Genomic DNA, 17,202 nt, shown 5'->3' on the forward strand with positions numbered 1-17,202 from the left:
TTGCAGAATTTGCAGAAAGGTTTGTAAAATTGCAGCCCAGCTAGCTAAGTATCTAACTAGCACTTTTGATGTGGTATAACCCATTTTGTATGCACAGTTGCAGCATTTTCACAGTTGTGCTGTGCATATAAATGTTAGAAGTATATTGTACAGCTCTGAATGGATGCTGCTTTCTACTTGTCACTTGTATAAAAAAATATCTTCAGTTAACTGCGAATACATTAATAAATGAGAAAGCAAAAATGTGTTGCAGGTAGTTTCCTGAGCTGTCAATTATATACTGTTAAGATGTTTTTCATGATGCTATTTTTCTCATATTTATTTATACCTCTTTATAACTCTAGATTTATAAGTCTTTACATGTTCCTAAACCCCCAGTATGTCACTTCTCATGTTGAATTTTTTTTCATTATTTGCAGATCTGCTATTAAAGCATTGCGTCCTGGTGGATCGTTGGTCTATTCTACGTGCACTCTATCAAAGGCAGAAAACAGCGATGTAATAAATCTCATTCTAAACTCCTGCAGTAATGTTATGCCTGTAGACATAAGTGAAATGGCCAAAGCTGTTTCTCAAGAATTCACTTTTCTCAGTGGTACGCAACAGCATGAACTTCTGGTTCTCCCAGAGAAAGGGAGAGCATGGGGTCCAATGTACGTAGCTAAATTAAAGAAAAGGTAGTCCATCTGATGCCTGTTAGTTTTTTATAAGGTATATGTGATAAATTAATATTTATTTCTAATATAGTATGTGTATATGAACATGTCCAAGGCAACGGAATTTAGGGCATTGGAGTTTTGTATCAGCTGATGCTTAATAAAAAGGAAGCTAGACACTTAACTTAGTTAAACTTAAAGTTCAGAATGTGTTTTCTAATGTGGACTTGTGGGCCTCTGTGAAGTCCTTATGACGTAAAGGGAGCTTTGTATTCTTTTCAAGGTGATGCTCTTAAATGGATTTATATCCTAGGATAGAGGCCTATGTGGTGGGTTTTTGCACTGTTTTTGTTTTGTTTAATTACTAATTTGGTTTTAATACAGTATATTTTAAAATAAATGGTCTGAATGGTGCCTGCTTCTGAAGTCATGGAAATCCTGCATTCTCTCTCAAACATGTCTAGAAATCTGTTTTCCTGTAAGAACTGATTTGTATGCAGAGTCTGTCATCTTAAGCGCTGACTATTCCAAGCACTGGCAAAACAGGTTTCATATTTGCTAAGTTGTTTACTGGTTAAAAACTGTCTTTTGTTTACAGTCACAAAGGTCAGCAGCTATATCGACACCAGCTTTTTTTTTTTTGTATTTTTACATTTTTGAGCTTACAAAAATATAAATTGAAAGAGTAAATTTATGTTGAAATGTCCTTAAACCAGTAAATTTACACTCAGTTTGTGGCGTAATGCAGTATACCCAGCAGTCTCTAGAGCACATATTTGAAACAGAAGCAGAATGATTAATAACCACAATAATGGCACTGTATTCAGAGAGTTTTGTTACATGATTACAGTCATGATGAGCAAAACAGACAATCTGGAGAAGTGGCTTATCCACTGAGCTAAGAAATACTATGTGAATTCATGATGTCATATCTGTGGTGTGTAAGGAAGGAGGCTCCCAGTGAGAACATGTACTGATGTTGTTTTTAGGTTCCCTCAATTCTGCTGCACAATGCTATGGATAAATGTATAGGCATATGTGCACATGTCCATCTGTATGCGCATGCAAACTGTGTCTTCCTATGTTCTGCCTGTGGGTTAAGTGTAAAAACTTCTGATCCAGCAGTGCTTGAATTATGCCTAGGAGTGGATCATGTGACGGTGTATATATTTGGTTGAATGTCATGAAGTAGAACAGAGCCCTTTCATCCTTCTCTGAGCAGAGAGGAGTCCTTTCCCTGATTGAAGGTTATAATAATTGTTTTTAAGGAATGGTGTTTTAAAAAACTGAGATTTTTTTTTTTTTTTTTTCTGGTAGATGAGTCGCTTGCGTGGAAATGTGTGTGTGTGAGACACTACATTTTTCATATGTTTTGTGTGTACATCTCTGTGTATATGTAATTATAAGTTTTTTGCAATCACAAACATGACTTGTTAATGCAGATTTGATTTTTTTTTTCCCCTGAATACAAAAGAATATCAACTTCTTAATACTGGAAAAACAACCAAATTCTGCATCTTGTTAACAAATGCAGGAATAAAGTTGATTGCCTGAGGTCTTCTGTAAGGAGCTCCAAGTAACCACGCTGGAAATGCAGTAGTTCTACATGAAATTCTCCAGTGATTCTGTTGCTGTGAGCTCAGAAATACTTGTTACAAATGTGACTGAACTGCCTTTTGTCTTAAATTCAGTTGACTTTTCACTGCCTTTATTCATCGCTCACCTTGTTACACTGATGAACCTCGACTCTGCATTCACACCAGTTGCTCCGTCATGGAGCACTCAACGCTCTGAGCGCTGTGGCTGCTGGGAAGGTCCTGTCCATAGTATCTACAGCAGTAAGAAGGCAGAGTTCAGAAGCACGGCAGCTGAACTGAAGAAAATCTTAGTTGCCTAAAAGCAGATGCTGATTGTGAGCAGTAGCTTTGGTTCTTCAGGCTTCTGGGACTAAGAGGAGGACGGGTTGGGCAGTTTTTCTCACCACTGCAGCTTTTGCTGTAGGAAATAAATGCATAAGGTACTCTGTCCCTTTGGTGCATGACCTTCCATGGTTATCCTTTCCCCTACTATGTGATGAAAAAATGTTTGAGGTGCCCCTGTAGTATTAAATTGTCAGCAGTGTCTCTGAAAACTTTAGAGGATATAAAGCGTATGCAACTTGAGGCACAGAAGTTACTAATGTATGCAGATGATATTGTGTTCCTATGAAAAGACCTAACAGCATCTGTCCCAGAAACATTAAATGTAATATCCAGATTTGGAGTCATCTCAGGCTACTGGATGCAATAACAATACCCTTGTCAAAACGCTTTCCATCAGTTTTATTTGCCCTGTGGAAATTGAAATGGAAAGCCAAGAATGTAACTTACTCAGGGATGGAATTAAAATATGTGGTTAAACGGAATGGTTGAGGAGAACATGGGCTAGGTAGTCACAGAAGGAACAAAGGGATCCTTGAAAACTGAACTTTGCTCAATCTCAGCATATGGGCGCGTCCCTGAGAACTGCATTGCATTAGGCCTAAATTATGCAGCAAGGCCTCCTGATGTATGTAGAAGCTGCACTGAGGTCCGCATAACCCTTTGCTCATATTCTGGAGTTTATTTTCAACTATTCTAAAACTGCACCAAAAAGGCAGGAAAAAACGAGGCTAATTAATAAGTGATATTTATTTTGCTTTGTAGCAGATGAGTGCTAGTCCACATTGCTGCGGAGGTTTTTTCGTTCTGTTCTACCCCGTTCTGGCTGGTGACAGGGATTTGGTGAGCACATGTGGAGGGAGAGGGGCTGAGAAGGGGAAAGCAGAAGGGATGGGAGGCATGCCGGTGGGGGTAAGGGGCAAGGTTTGCACGTGTGGGGAAGCAGTGTCCACTCAGGGGTACCTGAAAGGCTTTTGTGTCCATTCAAGTACCTCTTAGATATTTCTGATGTCCCAAGACAACTTTTGCTCACCTTCAGGATGAGACTGCAACATTTTCCCTTTTTACACCTTTTTCTCAGGAAATTGTAATTTAATTCCTCTTCTGTGTCCTGCTTCCTCTTTCACAAGCAACTCTGATGGAAATGGGGCAGCAAACAAGTCAGGCTCTCTAACTTAGAGGAAATTGCAGCCCCAGGGAAAGGGGAGGTGAGCAAGCTAAGGGCAAGAAAATGACCATGTTCGTTGGATTGTGGAGTAGCCAGAGAAATCTGCGTGATCTCTAATGAAGGCAATTAAGAGAGTGTTTGTTGGACTACTCACAATCGCATAGCACACCACAGTGCCAGCATACCTCAGAGGCAGCAGAGATAACTCAAGCTCAAATACTATCCTACTTTTCTGCCATTCCCTTCTCAAACATACAAAAAGTAATTTCCCTGTTAGTTTCAATAAGAAATGAAGGCCTTATATAAAGGCAACTTCAGCATTTGCCAAATTTTATCCTTTATTCAGTGACATCTGACACAATTCAATTATGGCTTGTCAAAAGCATTCTCCACTGTGGAATAGAGTAGAAAAACAGGATTACACACAAATGGCTGTGGACTGTTACAGGCAACTAGGGGACTGATGAACTCTTGGCTTTCATACTAAGATGTGCAAAGAGAAGGTGAAGCACACTGAAAGAGGGTTAAAATGAAAAGATCAAGAATACAGCAGTGGAAGAAAAATGTGAAATATTGGAGAAGAGATGCCGTGGCTTTTAGCATGGAAGAGCAGTAATGCAGCACCCTGCGCAGCAAAAGGTCTGTGGGTGTCTGGGTGGTGGGGAGAGGAGAGTTCCTTTGGGGGAGAGTGGGAGCCGCAGTTACCTGTGCTGGGGTGCGGAGGATCCCATTAGTTCATTTAGCTATCTTAGGAGAAAAATGTCTTTTGAGGACATCAATCATGAAAACTGTGGGGGGCTTGCTTTAAATTCGCAGGGTATTTAAATTAGCTATGAGCGCTTAAATAGAGCGTGGCTACCTGTTTCTTGCAAACTTAATGTCTGTATCAGTGCAGCGTTCCTATCAGAAAAATTGATTTCGTGGGAGGAAATTTTGAGAACCTGCTCTGGCTTAAATAGTCTGTTCTGTCATGGAATATGGCCTGCTAGTAACCTGATTTAACTTCTATGCAATATTGGCTGTAAATGAGACTCTTCCAGGGGAAACTTGAACAGCACATATTGGTATAGTCTCTTAACTTCCAGGTAAAAGCTCAGGTAAAAGTTGTGGTGGATTGACCCTGGCTGGACGCTAGATGCCCGCCAAGCCACTCCATCACTACTTTCTTCAGCTGGACAGGGGAGAGAAAATATAATGAAAGGCTTGTGGGTTGAGATACGACAGGGAGAGATCGTTCACCAATTACTGTCACAAGCAAAACAGACTCGACTTGGGGAAAATCAGTTTAATTTATTACCAATCAAATCAGAGTAGGAATATGAGAAATAAAACCAAATCTTAAACCACCTTCCCCCCACCCCTCCCTTCTTCCCGGGCTCAACCTCACTCCCGATTTTCTCTACCTCCTTCCCCTGAGTGGCTCAGGGGGATGGGGAATGAGGGCTGCGGTCAGTTCATCACACATTATCTCTGCCGCTCCTTCCTCCTCAGGGCAGGACTCCTCACACTCTTCCCCTGCTCCAGCGTGGGTCCCTCCCACGGGGTGCAGCCCTTCAGGAGCAGACTGCTCCAGCGTGGGTCCCCCACGGGGTCACAGGTGCTGCCAGCAAACCTGCTCCAGCCTGGGCTCCTCTCTCTCCACAGGTCCACAGGTCCTGCCAGGAGCCTGCTCCGTTGCGGGCTTCCCATGGGGTCCCAGCCTCCTTCGGGCACATCCCCCTGCTCCGGCGTGGGGCCCTCCCCGGGCTGCAGGTGGAGATCTGCTCCCCCGTGGGCCTCCATGGGTGCAGGGGCACAGCTGCCTCACCAGGGGCTGCACCAGGGGCTGCAGGGGAATCTCTGCTCCGGTGCCTGGAGCACCTCCTGCCCTCCTTCTGCACTGACCTTGGTGTCTGCAGAGTCGTTCCTCTCACATATTCTCACTCCTTTCTCTGGCTGCAGTTGTGCAGAGTTTTTTCCCCCCTTCTTAAATGTTATCCCAGAGGCGCCACCACTGTCGCTGATGGGCTCGGCCTTGGCCAGTGGCGGGTTTGTCTTGGTGCCGGCTGGCATTGGCTCCATGGGACATAGGGGAAGCTTCTGGCAGCTTCTCACAGAAGCCACCACTGTAGCCCCCCCACTACCAAAACCTTGCCATGCAAACACAATACACTTTAAGTTCTCAGTTTGTCAAACTTGGATCAGCGAGCAGAGGGCATATGCAGTCACTAGTCTTAGCTTTTAGACGGTGCTGCTGTGTCCCAACCACATGATTTTTGACTGAAGGTAGGTTTTTGTATGACAGATCATAGCAATCATGAAACATCTGTCAGAAAATGCTTTCACTGGATGATCTTCCTGACTGCCTCCTAAGATTTGGGGTCAAGGCCTAATGGCCTTGGAAGGTTTTATTTTCTTAGTGGTTGTATGTAGTTTTCAACACGGGCAAGCAGCATAGAGCTCCCATGGCTCCATTTAAAAAATGTGTTTCAGGTGGTACCAAAATAAAATGCCTTGATCAAAAAGTCACAACTACTCTGGAGAGAAAGGAATGGAACATAAACCTAGGTTTTGTGCCAGTCTTTGTATTTCACTGAAGAATTTCCACTCCCTACAGCTGTGTTTAAGGTGGTCATTTATATAAATGCTTCCTCTCTGTTTCACTTTGTGATAGCACGGCAGCATGGACATGTCAGTACCCTGGTCGCTCACCAGTGTGTCATGGTGATGTAACTCTTCATGGTCACAGAGGAAAAGGAAATGGATCTGCTACTCTAAAACCACAGGTAATAATAAATTCCATAGTAAGAAGTGCTCCAAAAGTTGTTGCAGAACTATGTCTTTTGTTAAAGAAGAGAGAAGCACTAGAAGGCAACACAGCTACCCACATTTGTATGAGGCTAGTGCTTCAGCTGATTAGTGACATTCTTACCTTGTTCTTCACAAAATGATGCTTCCCTGATGTATGGCTTTCATCTTTAATGACCATAACAGTTTGGCCTGACCTTACTTCTGACAAGGCTAATCAAATAAAGCAGTCAAAATAGGCAAGAGGCTCATTTATATGCAGCATCAGAGTACCTCTCACAGCGATCCAGAAGAGATTTGGGTTAACTGTTGCTGTGTCTCGGTCACCTGTGCTATTCTGATGTAATACTTGCATAGCAGCACCTGCGTCTGGTATGGACCCTGCCACGACTCCTCCTGATTCTCCCTTTGTATCAAGTAACTTCCTTTGCTGCGGGGGAGATCTCTAGAGGCGCGTGTCTTGCTTCAGTGAGAATGTGCGAACGAATGGCTTTCAAACCATCTTTTGATGTGCTTTAGAGTGACACAGACTAACAAGGCAAAACGTCCGTCTCTGAATAGGTGTTCTTGTAGCATCTTAACCTGCTCAAGGTCCCCTGATTTGAAGGCACATAAAATCATAGCATATATTTTAGATGCACTTCTTCCCTTTTTTTAACGTACTCAGTGCTTATTAAACATCCTACCCTAAAAGAGGAAGGAGGCTGGTACTCTCTGCCCTAACTAAAACAGAGTAAAACCCAGAAGTTGTGATAAGGCAATAGGGAGTGGACGGGCAAGGAACGATGTGAAAGTAACAGAATGATAGCTTCATTTTTTTTAATGATTTCGGCCTTATTGACAACTGTAAGACAAGCATGTATGTATTACTGAGAATTAAATGGTGGTTTCTAGACTGAACATTTCATTAGATTTTGCCCAGAAATAACTGTGGCCCCAAACTCCTCATTCAATCTGGCTGACAAAATAAGGACTGCCTGTATCAAGGGGTTTGGCACTGTGTGTGCCTTATGAACGTATTATTGAAAATGGTCTCCTGTATCACCAGTTCCAGTTTCCTGCTTTGGCAAGTCTCCAATATGCCTGCCATAAGCTGCTAAAACTTTACCTCAAAGATTTCAAGTTTCTTGTCTCCACTGGAATGCAGTTCTGGGATTATGTTACTGAAAATTCAGGGAACTAAATGATCAACTCCCCTCCCTGCCTGCTTCTGGTGTTCACCATCACACCACTAACGAATGAGCCGCTACTATTGCCTGCTACTACTTGGATGTGGTAGGCTATGAAAAGCAGGGAAGTAAGTAACTGATAGATTTTTTGTCCCAAAGTGAAGTAAGATGCTAAGAGGAAATTCAGAGCGATATATTATGGGGTTTTGGTAGGGTTTTTTTGCTTTGTTGATTTATTTTCTAGGAAAAATCTAGCTTGGCTGAGTGTGTGATTAAGTAGTTGATAGAATAATTCTTTACAGGGAGGAGAAGATGCCAGAACATTTGCATGGTGTAAAACTGGTCTGCACAGAGGATTAGAAAAATGTACAGGGAGGAATAATTGTGTGTTGGCAGGAAGTAGACTTAATAGTACCTTTTTAACTGTAATTTTTATGATTCTATGGCTAACCGGGGAAATGTTTAATGTTCCTGATACAGCAACCGAAGGTAGAAGAAGGAAGATTGACATACCCAGCACTGTTATAATTCATTTCATTACTTCACACAGGGCTTTTATATTGTCACGCCCATAAAGCGCCAGTGTATGCGCTTATAGCCAATTCATCTTTATATACTGCTGCTGATCCCATTGAAGTGAATGGCAAAACTCCCATCAATTTTAATGGCAGTGGGATATGGCCCGTTTTGTAGATATACAATGTATATTTCCTGCACACACTATTTTTCGTGTATAACGTGCCTCTCATCTGAGGTTCGGAGAATGTTTTATAAAGCAGTGAAGTCACAACCATTGATGTAGTCTCCAGCTGATGAGATAACGTGGTCTGTCTTCAAAATGAGATTTAAAGGTTGACAATTCCTTATCTATCTACCTATTTATTTATTCTAGGCACAGTATGCACATAGAAGGTCTCCATGTGTAAAGTACTGTCTTTGGAAAATTTGCCCAAATAAATTGCAGGAGGCAATTATGTTAGAAATAGATGTTACACTTGCAAGGTTAACATTATGCTTCACCGTTTGAAGAATAGGAAGCATCAAAGAAAATTGAAGGCAGCATGGATCAGTGGGTTAGTACATTACACAGCAGCAGTCTGCAGCACCAGAGGCTAAGAAAGGTCCCTTTTGGAAAGCATCTGTTTGGATAGTGACTCACTCAATTTGTAAGGTACAAACAAACAAAAAAAAATTTAATTATTGATTCTTTGGATATTTTAGCCAGTGTTCCTATTAAAAAACATTTTAAACAGTGGCAAGGTGTCTGTTCCCTCCAGAACCCATCATCCTTGACCCTATTTAAAGAAAATGTACAATATATGAGCTGTAGCCGTAAACCCTGTTGGTTATGCATTGAAAGATCTGGATTCATAGCAGCATTCAGCATGTGCGTACTGGAAATGGAATTGCTTGACAGGCTGATGTCTTCACTCAAGAAGCTTCCTTTCTTCACAATAATGTATGCTGGAGAGCAGTCACATTCCCAACTTAATGAGAGAACAGGGTTTGTAGAGGACTTAAATGGGAAGTTAGCACTTCAACTAAATCTCAGAATGTAGTTGTGAGTTATGTACCAGTAGAGACTAAATATTCAGCAGACGGCACTGCAGGTGACGGATCACTGAGCCTTACTGTACAATACACTCTTCTACTTAGTGCTTGCTGCAGTCACAGCTCCTGGAATTGGATTACACAAAGACTTATGAACTCTTTCCTTGACTGAATGTATGCAAGAGTATATCCAGCTTGTTGAAGTACACTTGCCTTTAGTTAGCGCCATGACACCGAAGAGGTTATCTCTTTATGAATGTGTTGATTTAAGTATTTGTGCTGTGTTGGGGTGACGCAGTAATTGAACAGACAAACACTGCCACCAGAAGGGCATTAGCATCATCTAAATGTACAGGCGGTCCACTTGCATCCACTCTTGGAAAACAGTAGTTATCGAAGACACATATGAATTACCTGGTTTTGGTTGGCTGGTTTTCACCATCTTGGTATTTTCAGAGGTTTATTTAGGGTTTTTTAAAATATTTAAGTAGTCTTTTTTTTTTTTTAAAATTATAGATAGAAAGTTGACTTGAACTGTTAGGCTGGGATTTATATTCCTATGTGGTTCTCAAGAGAAGGCAGACCTTGAATTCAAGTGCTGAAAACAGTTTCACATAGAGCTAGGTCTCGAGTGCTGAACTGTGCACCATAACACAATTCATTGTAAGGCGCCTGTAAGCCACTGCTATGGCTTTGTGGAGAGGGTGGCATTGTGGCTATAGCACTAGCCTGAAGCTCAGCGGGTCAGAGTTCAGTTCCGAGTTTTTTGCTTCTGATGTGATTTTTAGAAGCACTTAGTGTAGGCCTAACACTGCTACCAAAATCAAAAATTCCTATTGACTTATCTGAAAACAGAGTTAAGACTTATTGAAGTACATTTGCTGTTTTGTCCTCAAAGTCTCCAGGTCTTATTTTTCCGTCTGTCTACTGAGAATTATGTGTTTTACTCACAGAGATGATACGAGGATAAATTCACAGATACGTGTGAGCCACACAGGTCTTCGAGCAACAGAAGCCAAGCTTGGCCCCGTAGCATTTGTTTACTTTGTAAAGGTCTGACTGACTCTACCAATTTCCAGAAGCTGACTAACCTGGGAATTTTTTCTAAATTATGAGGCTACTTTTTAATGAGAGGATTCATTATTTTTGCAGAGAATGTACAATGCTTTAATAGCAGAGGGTGGGGATGAGGAAAGCTTTTTGCCACAAATCTTCTTCTCCTGTCCTCTCTTACAAGACAGAGTCTTGCAATCCACAGCAGCTGTCAGTAGCCTGCAAATTATTTCTGCCCTCCATAGCAGATGTCACAGTGACAGTTGGCAGTATACTGTGAACTCCAGAGATGTCAACGATTAAAATAAGTGAAAGTTGTTAAACAAAAAAGATATAAAATGTTCTTTCTTAGACAAAAAAACATAAATGCCTGGGCTTCTGACAAAAGCCTGTCTCCCTTACATTTTCTTTTTGCAGAACACAAAATGCTCTAACTTCTAAACTCAGCTTTGCTTTAGTCTGAGATATGCCACTGCTTTTTAAAATTATTGATGCTTGACCCAAGAAACACAAAGGGCATGTTTTATTTTTGTTGAAGCTGCATCATACAAATTGGCTCCCAATGCAGAAGAGAAAGTGTTTTGGAAAAGCATTTACAGTTGTGGGGTTGCAGAGGCAGGGGATGTCAAAAGGGGACATTATCAAAGTTCACTCCCTGAAGGCTACTCCGCTGCTTAATGGAACGCAACATTTTGTGGCTTTTGCAGTTGATTTGCAGCAGAAGTGGTTTTTTGAAAGGGGGAAATAGATACTAGTTCTGACAAGAAGGGATATCTGAGGAGGAACAGGAGAAGAGATAAGTTGAGCTAAAGAGAAAAATAAAATTATCAGATTTTATGCTAGATTTAATTACGATAGTTAAAGAAGTACACAGGGGCTATGACTGGAGTAAGTATTACACATACTGGTAAATAGAAAAATATGCATAAGATGGATTTTGAGCACCAAATTTCCCATGCTGGAACCAAAATATTGTAGCGTGCACCAACTATTTGGAAGAATGAGTAAAAAGAAAATTAAGATAGTTATTGTAATGACTGGAATACCAATTTCTCAGTTATTTCCAGGTGTTTTCAAATGACAGAAAACTTGAACCACTGGCTTAAAGTGAAAAAAAGAGTCTCAGGAACAAAACAGAACTCTGAACTGCTGGGTTTGTCCCCTTTCTATGGTCTGATTTGCATAAATTTGTAGATTGGACTATTAGGCTTTGTTTGACGCCAGAAGGAAATATCTATGTTTCTATGAAAAATGGTCCGAACAGTATTAAAAAAAAAAAAAGCTTCCCACTACACACACGTACACATTCACAGAGCCTTTTAGTTTAGACTCTTCTGCCTGAAAGATACTTACAAATAGCTAGAATGTGATTAAGTTCATGGGATCAGAGATAAGGAAGTGAAAGCTGATTAAGTGCATTGGGGTGTGGTTTGTTTTGTCTGTCTTATTTAATCTATTGAATTATTGATTTCTTTTATACATTTTGAATGAGCAGAACATTTGGAAGGGAAAAAAAACCCCTTATGCTAGGGAGAAATGTCTTTAAAAATCTTAAGCCTTCCAAAGTTTCTTCTTTTTCGTTTTTTTTTCTTTTTTGTTGTTGTTAAAGAAAAGAAGGTGGCAAAATTGCTATTTCTGAAATAGGCTATAAAACAAGGAGAATATAAAAAGCTTTCCAAGAAAACACATCCTCTGTTGAATCCTACATTAAAAGGAAAATGAGAACTCTCACTCTTTACATGATACCTTTAGTCTGTCTGAAATGGAGTAAGGTTAACACTGGCTAAGTGACCTATGTGTTGAAGTCATATTCACTTCCTTGGAGACTTAGGCTTTCAAAAACATTTCAGCACTTTGAAAATGTTAACTTAATGCTCAAAATGGACAGAGTTTCAGTTAGTTGTATAAGGCAGCGCTTTCTCTTGCTACCTTGGTTACTTCAGGTACACAACTGCTATTGCTGATGGTGAATGGGGAAGTGCATTTGATCTGCCATAGGGGATTTTAATGAAAATATTGTGTAGACTTGTTTTGGGAAAGAAAAGGTAAAGTTCTGTTGGAATATCTGCAACTGGTTTACACTATTTAATTGATCATTGTTATGATGAATAAAGCAGGACCAGGCATGAATGGGTGTGAAATTTTGCAGTAGCAACAGTGGTGCTGGCAGAACTTAGAAATGCCATCATACCACCTCATCTCTAACAGCCTGTACATATGCGTTTAACTCAGATTATGTGACAGGGTGTTGCAAAGAGGATACCTTTAAGAAGAGAGGACAGCATGCAAATGCCTGACGTTGGTGTAACAAAGATAATTTCAGACTGCAAACCATTGCTCGGGCTAGGTATGTTTCAAAGAGTCCAGTTGATGTCTGCATTCAGGCTCCGGAATGTATTTGGACCCTGACAGCCCACTGCCCGGGAAGAGGAAAGTTTAGGCCTGGGTGCAGCTAAGCCCATATAGGCGCACAAATGGGTTTCACCTCCAAAAGAATGTAAGTTCCGTAAGAAAAGCCCCATTCCTTTAGATAGCAACTTTCTCCTCGTGCTCCGCTGCCAAGTGAAGTGGCAGCCCAGCAGAATGGTCACTCACTGCTCCAGGCCATCTCCACTGCTCTCCCCGGAGTAAGCACATGGGGAAGCTCCACCATCCTGAGTCTCCTTGCTCCCTTTGCTGCTGCTTCTTACTGCTCTGCAGCACATTGCACTTGTACAGCACCCTCCGTGTTTGTAAAAAGAACTGTTTTGTTTCTTTCTAACCAAAGTTTTAGGGGAAGTAAAAAGAAAACCCGCAAGGACTATAGGAGAGGCAAAAGCAACTCTGGATGGAGGTGAGCAGGGTGGTTTGGTGGGAGGGAGAAGAGAATGAGAGCTTAAGGCGCTTACATTAGCATCCAAAATAAATTCATTCAATCAGAAGCACGGGCAAGGATTACTCCTATGATTTTAGAGAAGCTGGAAAGCATATTAAGTAGTTCTTTCTTGCACTTTCTCTCCCAGCAGTCATTTTTTGCTGTACTGGGGGGCAAGGAATATATTGGACTAGCTATGTGTCTAGTCTGATAACATATGGCTGGCTTTAGGAGTTCTCACAGTGCGATGGCTCACTTCACGAGCTCCTCCTCCCCAAAAGGTAGCATTTAAGGAAAATGAAATGATCCTTAAAAACTAGTCATATTATTCAATTTATAGTAATATCATGATCCCAGGCTGCTTTTGGTTTTCAAATTTCTGTGGGTAAGTAGTAAATGCGAAGATTTTCCTTATGGTACTTCCAAAAGTATACCAGCAAAATGTATACCTGGTCTTTGCTCTTCTTCCTTTGGTGTACTCCCTTTTTGAAATAATTGTTTTAGAGCATTGATAAATCTGAAAAAGCCAGCCCTAAGCACAGCCAGTTTGGCAGTGGCCTGTTCTGGAGGAAGAAGTTAACAAATGGAACAAGTGATACTAGACCATCACTGTGTTAATGCCTCCTTACATTTTATGCCTTATATTTGTTCAGTGAGCCTAATGATGTGAGAGTGAGATCCTATTCTTTCCCCCTTCTGTCTTTAACTCATATTCTGTAATGACAAGTCTATGATAATTTCTTTGAACTTCTGCTCTCGTACTCAGATTGGGACATGCATAACCAATGTTAACATTTTGTCTCTCAGGGGCTTCAGGTAGGAGTCTTTTTCTCTTCTGTAGTATCTAAATATTGTTCAGTTGAATAACTGATTTTATCACCTCTTCCAAAAGGTCTGATTATGCTTACGCTAAAATACAAAGTCTATAATGAATGCCAACCTAGTAAGTTTACCGGAGGGTGGGAAAACAGTAAAAGTTAAGTGGTTGTTTTCCTTCAAGAATCCATGCAAACTGGAGTAAAAGTGAAGTTAGGCATTGGTTCATTGGCTTAATTTATATTGGATCTGAGCTATTGCAACCTCTGCTGTAGGAGAGGTGTCTTGGCTATAATCAGATTTGGATATAGATTCAGCTCTAATCTCACTTAATTTCACTTCTCTATTTCCAAGAAGGATGAGTCTGTTGAGCCTTGCATACAGGCCTGTGAACTCATTTCAACTCGTAGCTATTTCCCAGGACCAATATTATAATACATTTATCTCACAAACCTACTCCATTAAAGGATGTCAATACGTATGTTAAACTTAAAGACTTCCTAACTGCTCTTACCTTGCAGCAGTCCCTGTTGTTCTGAATCTACACACAGAAAATATTATCTCCTGTCTATGTCAGGATGTCCTTTGCTCTGTATTCTTTCCCTACAGACCCATTGTACTTTACATGCCATATTTCCCCTGTCAAGGTTGGCAGGTATGCTCGCAGGCTTATAAAGGATTTGTTAAGAAATTATCTTGAGACCCTTGTGTTTGATGCAAATATAAACAAGTCAGCTGCAGTTTTCTGTTTTCAAAGGAAATGGCATAAAGGCAGTGCTTGAAAAATGAAGGAAAATACATAGCTCTTTTATATATTAAGGGAGACAAGCCTTCCTGGGATTGTAGCCACTGGGACCGTGACAAGGCAACAAAACTCAGGAGCCAGTCCTTAATAGGTGTAAATACTCTCTGGGGACAGATGCTCCACTGGTGTAAATTCTCACAGTTTCAGCAGAGCAGTGCTAGCCAATACCAGCTAGGAATCTGCTCCATCCTTTGAGAGGGAAATGCTTTCTGGAAATTTTCACTTGCAAGACCCAGGCTTTCACATCAATTAGCAATTAGTTTAGGACTATAGCAATTGGCTTAGCAATTAGTTTAGGACTATAATCCCTAGATGGTCTGTCTGGGGAGTGCAAGCCTAATCAAGCAAGCAGTGTGCTTTGGGAAAAAAAAAACCCTCTGAAGGTTGCTTCCTACTCAGAGGAAAGGGAATGGTGTCCCTTGGTTTCCCCCAAAAACATAAACTTTCTGAAGTCATGAACATACTTGTAGCTACTAGGGATTTGTCTGGGTATTCAAAAGGTGGCTGGAATGGTGGTAGACAAAAAGTAAGTACCTGGAAAACAGGGCTCAAAGAAAGGAAGAGTCGTAAGACCACAGTTAACAAGCTACTGACTTGCTTCCCTTTTGAAACATAGAGTTCTCTCTAACTTATACTGTGGGCAAGCCCAGTCCAATCATACCTAAAATTTTCTGGCTTTATTCTCAGAGTAGAAGAGACTTGCATGCTATCTGTTTGGTGAAAACTACAGTACATAGTCCATGCAGTGCTTGCAAGCAAAAGTGAAAGTTTTCTGTCTCGTCCTATTTGAATTCCTGGAGCTGTAAATGAGACTTACTCAACTTTTAATGTCTAGAATGGTAATAAGTTGCATCTATATATATAGATAGATATACATATGTATGTTTACTGGTATGTATATTCATGGGAAGAATGTATGAAAATGTAGTGACACAAAAGTAATTTTCACTTCAATTTCAGAGAATAAAGCAAATCCATCTTCTATCGGTCATACTTCTCCCACATTGTCTGTCTCAGAGAATAGGATTTGAATTGTTCAAATGAAGTTAGAATGTCATGGCCTTGACCTGAATAGAAACAAGAATGAAAAAAAAAAATCTATATAGAAGATGCCCATGTACTCTGTGGGGCTTCTAGGGCTGTTAATTTGTGGCGTTGTCAATTCAGTAGCAATAACCTCCTATATTAGTGCAGCTGACTGTCAATATTAACACATGGTATTATATGCATTAAAAATGCTCTGTTTGCCTTCCCCCCTCCCCCCCACCCCCCCCAACATGCATGATCAGTCTCAGGTATAACACTCTAAAATTTGTATTATATTCAGCCAATCCAGATCTCATTACATTAGACAAACACTGTACAGGAAGAAAGTGGATCACATAAATGCCACTAGTATTATTCATGAATTTTCCTACTGCAGTAGGTTGGAACTATGCTACAAATATTCTCTTATAAATTACTTTGCTTAAGTTCTGGTATTGTATTTCTGTATTTTTTCATTACTATTTAAGAGGTTTTGATTCATTTCTTCAGATAAAATTCAATGCTTTACTGTTCCCGTTTGTTCTCTACTATTGATGCTACTGTTCATCTCTCTTACCCCCTTTCCACCTTCCTGCTGGTCTCTGGTTGTCAACCTGTATCGCAGACCGGAACCTCAAATTTCTGTAGCTTTTCAAAGAATGGGGATTTCTTTTCTTTTTTTTTAGCATGCTTTGAATCAGCCAAAATTTATGAATGTTCAATACTGTTTCAGCTGCTGTATGTAACAGTTTAATTACCTGTTGTCTTCTGATGTAAAGCTATTTGCATACTGGCAGTTGCTGTTGGACGTTGTGTTGTAAAACAGTCCAAAATATGGGAATAGAAATAGATACATTATTTAGTCCATATATATATAATCTATGTTATAATATAGATTATATACATAAAATATATAGGTAAAAACCATATATAATATTGCATATGGCATGCATATGGTTTAGGACAACTGCAGGTCAGTCTTCTGTGGTGTTGTGGTTTAACCCCAGTCAGCAACTATGCACCACACAGCTGCTCGCTCACCCTCTCCACTCCAGTGGAATGGGGGAGAGAATCGGGAAAAAAAAAGTAAAACCTGTGGGTTCAGATAAAGGCAGTTTAATAGGACAGCAGAGGAAGAGAAAATAATAATAATAATAATAATGATAAAAGATTATACAAAACAAGTGATGCACAATGCAATTGCTCACCACCCACTGACCGATGCCCAGCCAGCCCCCAAGCAGCAATCCCTGCCCCCCGGCCAACCCCCCCCCCCAGTTTCTATACTGAGCATGATGTCATATGGCATGGAATAGCCCTTTGGCCAGTCTGGGTCAGCTGTCCTGGCTGCGCCCCCTCCCAGCTTCTTGTGCACCTGGCAGAGCATGGGAAGCTGAA

General features: G+C 40.8%; 1 protein-coding gene across 1 annotated transcript in view; it reads left to right on the top strand.

The window, feature by feature from the left end:
- NSUN3 (NOP2/Sun RNA methyltransferase 3) overlaps positions 1–17,202 on the top strand; it is a 103,800-nt gene that overhangs the window by 19,192 nt on the left and 67,406 nt on the right. Inside the window, exon 6 of the mRNA XM_075711763.1 lies at positions 420–677. Coding sequence (XP_075567878.1) covers positions 420–677 — 258 coding nt within the window. The remainder of the gene's footprint in view (positions 1–419; positions 678–17,202) is intronic.

This window comes from Pelecanus crispus, chromosome 1 (assembly GCF_030463565.1).
Source record: "Pelecanus crispus isolate bPelCri1 chromosome 1, bPelCri1.pri, whole genome shotgun sequence".
In the NCBI taxonomy this organism is placed as follows: domain Eukaryota; kingdom Metazoa; phylum Chordata; class Aves; order Pelecaniformes; family Pelecanidae; genus Pelecanus; species Pelecanus crispus.